Raw genomic sequence first — 9,191 nt, forward strand, 5'->3', positions numbered from 1 at the left:
TATTCCTACGACTACCGGTTCCGGTTACCTGTATTGACCAGGATTTTATCAGCTCAAGCGCTGCTTTGGCGACTCAAACTTCTGCCCGCTGCAACAGAAACAATCCGCTGCTAAATTCATCTGCAAAACCGTTGTGAGAATATGTTTCTGCAGAAAAGCGAAACAAGACTCTATAAGCGGCACCTCAACAGCAATCGTCATGGTTAATTCTTAAAATGTTTTTGGTTGGTGCAAACATACCCACCACACTGATACTCTCGAACTTTTCAAAAGTCTCATTCAAGTCGGTCAAGTTGTCAATACTGGGCAGCCTCATGAGAACGGCGCCTGTAAAGGCGAAGCATGCTTGCTAATATTCACTGTACACCGTTATTATTGCCCGTTGCCACCACAGTCAGATCTAAGTAACCAGACAGGCCCCGGATTTTTGTCCGGACAAAGACTATCAACTCGGCAACATTCCTCCAAACTATTTGAGTGCGATTTTCTGCCGCTCCAATAACAACAATAATGGTAAGCCTCTTTTTTTTTATAATTTTTCTAAGTATATTTTATTAAAAAATTTAATTACAAAATATAAATTAAATTTATTGCGAAAAGCGGCTGCGCGTCAAACGCACAATAATTACAAAATTATGCTTAATTTACAAATCAAAGTAATACATTTTTATTAATTTATTTCCAGAGCAGTGTATAGAAGGCATTAGAGTTAGAAACAGAAAACAAAAGAAACAAAAAGAAAAAACTAACGGCATAAAGCCATTCGAAGAACGCGGAGCATAAGTCCGAAGTAGTTTCGGCACGCTATATACATAAATATCTGGTATATCCACCCACTTTCGTGCTTGGCAGTTTTGACGTCCGCCTCAAGAAGCCCCACCACCTATTTTCCGCATTGTGTGCAGCCGTCGTATTTCGCCACAGGGAAGGCGCGTGTCTGGCGACACGACACCAACGCATCGCCGGAGTAACCTGGTGGGCACTTACACACCGCCAAATGAGCCTTTGGCTCACAGGTAGCGCCCGAGGCGCACTTGCCAATGCAGGGATTCACACACTGATAGTTGATGCACGCCTTGTTGTCGGGACACTCGTTGTTGCTCAAGCACTCACCCTGCATATACAAAAACAACAAGTGCAATTACAAAAACGAACAAAATAAAGGTACTTTTTGCATACCCGCGAGCAGTGCGACAACGGATTGCCCGTATAGCCCGGCAAACAGTTGCAGACCGGCCGCTCACGTCCAGTATTGTCATGGCCGGGAATGCAGAGCGCATTTGTGCCGCAAGGATTTGGCTCGCAGAGATCCTCTGTTAAAATTTATACAAAAATTATTCAAAAATTTTAACTTACAAACCACAAAATACACACCCTTCGTGAATGGGCGACAGCGCACAAACGGATCACCGGTCATGTCGCGTGGGCAGCTGCAGACAGGCGTCAAACCGCGCAAATTGCAGTCAGCACCAACGCCGCATGCGCCATCACATGTGTTCTTGCAGATGCCGTAGAAACAAGCTGGACGATTGGATGGACAGTCGGAGTCGCCATAGCACTCGGGTCGACATTCGGTGTACGGCGAGCCAATGTAGCCCTTAGGGCATTCGCAAACTGCGCGATGTCCAGCGACTGTGTTGCAGGTGGCGCCTATGCCGCACTGCTGGCAAGCGGGCACGCACTTGTAGTTGCTGCAGGTGTCGCGTGCGCTGCAATCGCCATCGTGTTCGCATTCGTGCCGGCAGCCGCTAAGTGGATTGCCCTGTAGGTGCACAGAGTTAATATATTAATAGCATGGCCGTTATTATATAGTGCTATACTTACAGTGAAGCCATGTATACATGAACAAGTGGGCACACCATTCAAAATTTCACATTTGGTATTGATGCCACATGGACTTGGATGGCACTGTTCGTCTGAAAGTAAAATTAGACATATTGTGTGAATTAGAAATGGCAGTCCTCTGTTAGCGGTTAGTAGCCCGATAAAGTACTCGCCAGCTACTTATTACTAATAACTATATACTTTTCTTGAAGAAATCGCCGGAACATGCGAAATAGAACTTCTAGTTCGAGGAAGTAAGCAATGGCGATAAAATAAACTTCCATCACGGGCCTTAGAGAAGCGGAAAAATCTACACAATTAACGACAAGTTACATAAACTTTCAACATAACCTCAAAATACCAGCCAACATTGAATTGACGTTAATGGACTAAAAATTTTAATATGGAAGCTTTTTGAAAGCGCGAAACTTCAACTTATGCGACTATCAGTTATTATCTCGCCGTTGCTGAAGGTATTTATTTGTTTTTTTTTTTTACTTTTTCCGGTTTTTAAAAAGGCAGTATTCTTATCCGAATATAAACGAAATTACGGAAATCATAGAAAAAATACGCCTGTCTTTTCTGTTGTTGTTATCGTACCGTCAGAAAACATTCCTGAAATAATTTGGAGGAATGCTGCCGAGTTGATGGGTCTTGCCCGGTGATAAAAGTTCGAGGCCGCTCCGGTGAAGTAGATCCTGCGTTTGTAGGAACGGACCAGTCATTCCTCATAAAATTTGGTCGAATTATATAATATACAAACCCTGGCTTAGAAACTAATTTACCCCTGTGTGACTTTTATGCAGATGATACTTGTATCATAAGAATAAAATCACTCTGGGATCGGATGTGAAGTCATCGCGGGACTCGCTGTCAGATATGGCGACCTCTTTCTCAAAAGAATTTTGTGCGGAATACCGGTTGTTGTTCCCACCACAATCAGGTCAACGTAACCGAAATTTTATCCGGCGAAGGAGTGTCAACTCGGCAGCATGTTTGAAAATTATTTCAGAAATAAAGAAGACGAGTTTTTCCGCCGCTACAACAACAGCATACAAAATATTCGCAAAGCAAGTCCTTGGTCGAAAATGACTTAAAAATTGACGGGGCACTCTGATCTGAAACTATGAATTTTTTTCACGAAATCTTTCCTTTTTACGCTAAAACCCATATTGGGTTTGAACCACCTTCAAAATAACATTTTTTCGATTGTTTTTTTCAAAACTTCGACGTATGTATTTACTTGCCTATATTTAAAAATTATTGTTTATTCACTGGTCTTGCGTAATGGGGCACCCTTTATTATGACATTCTTGATATCATAAAGAATTTTATTTATTTACACGCCTAGCAGATAAGACAGCAGTGATTTGTTAACGATCACCAGTATGCATTGTCGGCCAGTGACGACGACGCCATTAATAACGTATGCGCCTCTGTATGTATGTATATTTGTCATTCGCACGCCAACGCATCCGACAACAGCATTGCGAGCTGCTGACCAGCACAATTTAGCAAATTAAGCGCACAGTTTGCCTTGGCGATGCGAGCGCGCCTTTTCAGCTATAATAATTTTAGGGAAGCAATTTGTATACCCTAAACAGGGTGTATTAAGTTTGTCACGAAGTTTGAAATACACAGAAGGAAATGCCGAAAACCGTATGAAGAATATATGTATATATATGTATAAGTCGGTTTAGTGTTCGTCCGTCGGTTTGTCCGCATGTATGTACATATATACCTGAACTAGTCCCTCGGTTTTGGAGATATCGATATGAAATTTTGCATACGTCCTTTTCTCTCTCGAAACTGCTCATTTTTCAGAACACCTGTTGTCGGAACACTATTGTACATACGTAGCTGGCATGCAGGCTTACGCCAAGTTTTACGTGAAAGTCCTCAAGAGACTCAAACGAAGGGTCAATCGGGTTCGACAAGACATCGCAGCCGATTGGAAGTTGCACCACGACAACGCCCCGGCTCACACCGCCTTTCTTGTGAGCAGCCACCTAACCAAGCCCAGCATCCCAACGCTTCCGCAGACGCCCTACAGCCCAGATATGCACCTCGGGATTTTTTTTGTTTCCTTGCCTGAAAAGGCCTATGAAAGGCAAGCATTTTGAGACAACAGAGGGTTCAATAATTTTTTTTTACATCGACTCAGTCCTATTACTTTCCGGACAAACCCTGTATTGTTCGCATCGGACCAATATAGCGCATAGCTGCCATACAAACTGACCGAGAAAGTCAAAATAAAAATATTTTGTGCTATACAAAATTCAACTGTGAAGGGTATTATAGCTGCCGTACAGCCGAAGTCAACGCTTTTTGTTGTCTTGTTTTCCTTGTTGTTTATTTTTTTTTTTGGTTTTGTTTTTCTTGTTGTTTATTTTTTTTTTTGGTTTTGTTTTTTCTTTGCTCTCCATTGCTTTTTAAAATATATCACGAAGCAATATCAATATTTCGCGCGGAACATGAAGGTGAACCGGAACCCACAGCTGATCTGCCAAAGCGTGTGACTTCACTCATGACTTTTTCACTCTTCTTTTTTTGTAATACTCATATTCTCCATTATATATGTATATGTTTTTGCACTTGCGTGTATATGTAGTGGCGTTGCTTGAGAATACTTGGCGCCAAGCGTTCACTTCGGCTCCCATAGCGCTGTCGCTGAGGTAATGCATAATAATCATTACCATATATGAGTAGTAATCGCATATTTGCGGCAATAAATTAGTAGCAAAAATCCAATTGTAAAGGCAGCTAATAAGCTGACAAATGTGTGGGCTGCCACGGGAAGCAAGGCAGCTGCGCTCAAACGCACGCAGACATGCGCAAATTTATTAATGAAAATCATTAAAAAATATAAATATTTTTAATCACTACAAATTATACGCCTAAAACTGAGTTACTTGCTAAAAATAGCAACAACAACTTTTTTTCTTATTGCGTCGCATTACATTTGTGGTTTGGTTAGCCAAGCGCTGTGGCTTTGCTTTGTTGTTACGGATTAATTAAACGCCCCAACCACATAAGACTTTCCGCATATCCCCCGCGCAAGATCAGGGTTAAACCCGAGTAGCCGCAAAAAATTGTTTACAAACAAATTCTAGCATTTACGTAATGTTTTAGCGCACTGGGGGCTGGTGCAACTGGGCGTATGAGTAACATTCACTTTGCCTAGAAATCGGTGTATAACTTGCAACATTCTGTTACGCAATGCGTCACACGTGTGCCTTGCATCAGTTCCGTCTCAATTACAGGCAGTATAGAGCAAATCTTGAAGTCGGATATGCGCGTGGGCTTCGAGCTTGGTGGCACTGCGCGCCGCTTAATGTCTGCTTGACTTTACTATGAAACAGGGTGTTATGTAATCACGGGTTTTCACTGCAGACCGGTCTTAAAGTTGTTTGTTCTCACTCAGTGACTAAATAGTCTATTGGACTGGGTGAATTATTGTTGTCTGCGGTTTACATAATTGGACTCTTAGCTCAATGGCTTCTTAATTTCTCTAATTCCTGTCTTGTAATACTTCGTAATTTCGGGCTATGAATTGTTTAGTGTTGGTATACTTAGTATTAAGGAACCTGACGACTTTCCGATAAGGAATAAGGAATTTAAGGTAGTGGTAGACTTCGGTGTGTAAAAACCCAAAAAATAATTTTTTATGTATGAATACCAGTTTGGAAACGGATTTCGTAATATTCTAAAAGGCCGCATGGATTTTTATATGTAAAACCAAACAGAAATCTCCGCGGAGCCCTTTTCAGGCGTCTTATAAGATTCCGTCTGCAATTCTAATTCTCTTAAGGACATATTTTTTGTTGACAAGTTGATATTGGAGTCAATTGGGAGTCGCCTTTGATGGCTCTCCCTTCGTAGGATTCTTTTTACATTATTTTTTTATGCAAAGTAAACTCACCAGGATCAACACGATGGCAGGAAGTGAATGGATCGCCTCTGTAGCCTGTGGGGCAACTGCAAACAGCAACGTGATTTTTGGGCTGTAAAAGGAAAGGATAATAGAGTTACGAGTATAACAAAAATCGATCTTCTACACAATTATTCCTTCGTGCTCAATAAGCTTACCTCACAATTGGCATTGAGACCGCAAGCACCTACGCAGGGATTCACACAGCGATTATCCTTGCATTGCAAATCGCCACGGCAGTCGATGTTGTCCAAACATTCGCCACGGTTGCAGTGTGTCAGCGGATTGCCGCTATGACCAGGGGGGCAGGAGCAGACCGGGCGACCGCCAGCATCCTGACAAACAGCATTCACACCGCAAGGATTGCCATGGCAGCCATCGGCTAGAAGATGAGAGGGAGAAAAGTAGAAAATGGAATGAATAGATGTATAATATAATAATAATAATGTAGGAAGCAGAGGCGAAGAAAGTCAATATACGAGCTGTTAGGGCGGTTATGAGGTTAGGAATCCAAAAACGTTGTGATGGTGCCAATGCGTAGCAGATAATTATGAATGTGATGCGCGTTACTCGGAAGCTTGTGCTTTATATGAGAGCATAAGTGGTTTTGTACGAATTTAGAACTTTTAAATACCGCTGACATCTCGTGCTGTGTACTGTGACGGGCTGCTGGCGGAGGTGTAATATGTACGATACGTGCAGTTCACGCAACGTTTGTCTACGTTTTTACCTAGAACCTCTGGAAAGCTGGTGATTGCGGCGAGCAGGAGCACAAAACTGAATGCAATTTTTGAAGGCTGGAAGAGAGAAAGATGTATAATTTAGTATTGAGATCTCTTGACGGCTTGCTATCGGTGCTACAGTTATTCAGTTTTGTATACGGTCAAAACCTGTCGAAGGTTAGAGACATCAGGTGAGCATTACGTCTGCAGTTCGTTCCTGAAACCCAGATTTTTTCTGTATTTCTCACTCACTCACATTCCCAAATGTGCATCCCGCCGGACACTGTCGCCTAGCAGAGTTTCCCTTAGCTAAATCACGTTTAGTCAAAGATTTTTTTACTTTGAATCCATACGTTTCCTGATGTTGAGTGTTCCATCTTTATTTCTGAAGTTTCTTTAATCCAGGAAGATGCGTGACAGGTGTATGAAAATTAGATAAAGGGAGGCCAAGAAGTTGTATTGAGAAATATTTTTTGGTTTCAAGCTTATTTTTACCATCAGCATTATAGTGAGCTTTGAAAGCGCAAAAGCTTAGAGTACATTTTCTTCAAAGTAAAGTTTGTAAAGAAGACTTGATGTATTGTATTGTAAGTTTTAAAAATTAAATATATTTAAAATTAAAAAATAATATTAAAAATTAAGATAAAAAAAAATTCGGTTAAAAATTGTAAAAAAAAAATTGTATTTAATAATTAAGAAAAATGGTATAAAATTTAAAAATTAAACAAAAAACTAATAAAATATTAAAAATTTAAAATATACATGCGTATATATCAACATTTGAAACAAAAAAATTTAGAATTATAGATACACCATGCAAATTTTTTTAATTTCAAAAATTAATATTTAAAAAAAATTAATAAATTTTCAAAAATTAAAAAAAAAAATTAAATAAATTAAACTTAAAAATTAAAAAAAAATCAGTTAAAATCTAAAAAATTTCAAAAAAATTAAAGAGAAATTAAGTAAAATATAAAAATTGCCAAAATTATTAAAATTTAAAAGTAAAAAGATTTAAATTTTTTAAAATTAAAAAAAATCCATTTGTTATACCCTAAACATATGTATGTATGTGAAAAATTAGTTAATTTTCAAATTTGTATTGCTTTTGCGCTCAACCCGCTCGCTGACTAAGTCCATATTTGCATAGTTTTGAGCATCTATGTATGTAGCTGTCAATATTATTACATTTGCAAATGTTTAAATATTTAAACGAGTTGAAAAAATCCCTAAAGTGAATACACACACACATATGTACGTAAAATTATACATAAGCAGATGATGACACATTTGTGACACTTGTGATTGTTTTTTTCATAAGTATTTGTTGCTTTTTGCAAAATCTTGTTGCAGCTCCATTTATAGAAAAGATCGTGACCAATTTGCCTGGAAACAATTAACTGAAAAATCAAGTTCAGTGCATTGTGTACGCCTACGTACGGTTTGGCCGGTTTTTAGCTACTCAATGGGTTATCCATTTTTTTTAGCGCAACCGTATAATTGGAGTCGTACAAAAGTTGATTTGAAAAAATTCATAATTATTTTTCCACGAATTTTTCGATTTTTAAAAAAGAAAAGAAAAAAACAGATGAAAATGGTTAAGAATTAAAAAAATCTCATCAAAATTACTTACAAAGCTTATTTTATTTTTTTTTAAGAAATTTCGTTTTTTTACTTTAAATTGAATTTTCAGTACAAAAAATAATTAAAGTATATTTAGGAAAATTGAATTATTATATGTACATATTTTTTTTAATTTTAATTTTGAAACGCTTTATGTTAATTTTGAAATCTCTTTTTTGCGTTAATTTTCTAACCAAAATCTTTTAAATACCTAATTTTGTAGTTTTTTTAATTTGAAAAAAAAAAATTATTTTAAAATATTTAGAGATTTTATTTTAACTCGTTTAAATTTTTTAATTTAATTTGTTTAATTTTAATTTTGAAATTCTTTTAATTTAGATTTTTTGTTTAATTTTGATTTTTTTTTAAGTTTTAAATATTTTTTTTTTAATTTTGATTTTTTTTTTTTCATTTCATTTTCGTTTATTTTATGTTAATTTTCATGTTTTCATTAACATTTCTGGTAGTCAGTGTCCGATAATCGTTTCTTCGTCATTAAAAAAAAATCAAAAAATTTAAATAATAATAAACAACTTTAGTGAGCATCACCGGCATACAAATTTCGCACTGAATTTTGACTTTTGGCAATTCACCTTTGTCACAGTGCATTTAGTCATCCCATCAAACGCTTAAGTACATTTCTGTACACATACATACATACATACAGACACACTTAGAATAATTGTAATAGTTTAATTTTTTTGTTGTTATTTTTGGGTATTTTCAAAATAAAACGCCAACAAAGCTTTGTTTGAAACTTAAAATTCCAGTCACGTTCTGAATTTGCTAACTACAGCCCCCAAAGCCCATCGTGTTTTATTTCCCAAAGCGATTGCAACACTGTCAATCTCGACAGACAACGCCAACGGCAGGAGGACTCACCATTTTGCCACGTTTTTTTTTTATTATTTTTTAAACGCGTTTGCTTTTTGCGTTTTTCGCACACTAAATTAAATAACTTTAACAGCGCACACTGCCTGCTCGTTGTTGTTCTACAGAATCGGCGGTTCTGTCTTGAAAACTATTTGCTGTATTTCAAAGCTTCGTTGACGCGCGTCTCAGCTGACAAACCACAACTGTTTGCGGTCTTC

At 37.7% G+C, this 9,191-nt stretch overlaps 1 protein-coding gene across 1 annotated transcript; it reads right to left on the reverse strand.

Annotated features, from left to right (window-relative positions):
* Positions 1-660: 660 nt before the first annotated feature.
* Positions 661-9,191, reverse strand: LOC126760811 (neurogenic locus Notch protein). The gene is made up of 8 exons (XM_050476729.1): positions 8,983-9,191; positions 6,390-6,552; positions 5,914-6,137; positions 5,747-5,828; positions 1,825-1,916; positions 1,375-1,762; positions 1,180-1,313; positions 661-1,114 (listed from the first exon to the last, which is right to left on the reverse strand). The coding sequence occupies exons 1-8, from the start codon at positions 8,983-8,985 to the stop codon at positions 884-886; spliced, it is 1,317 nt and encodes a 438-aa protein (XP_050332686.1). The 5' UTR covers positions 8,986-9,191; the 3' UTR covers positions 661-883.

The sequence above is a fragment of the Bactrocera neohumeralis genome, chromosome 5 (genome assembly GCF_024586455.1).
Source record: "Bactrocera neohumeralis isolate Rockhampton chromosome 5, APGP_CSIRO_Bneo_wtdbg2-racon-allhic-juicebox.fasta_v2, whole genome shotgun sequence".
Lineage (NCBI taxonomy): Eukaryota > Metazoa > Arthropoda > Insecta > Diptera > Tephritidae > Bactrocera > Bactrocera neohumeralis.

Bases quoted from the DNA above. Each gene is read 5' to 3' on its own strand.
- LOC126760811 (XM_050476729.1), bottom strand. The intron at 6,138-6,389 runs GTATTTAAAAGT...CTCATCTTCTAG, and splicing joins CACAGCACGAGATGTCAGCG to CCGATGGCTGCCATGGCAAT. The intron at 1,917-5,746 runs GTGAGTTTACTT...TTTTACTTTCAG, and splicing joins CTGCCATCGTGTTGATCCTG to ACGAACAGTGCCATCCAAGT.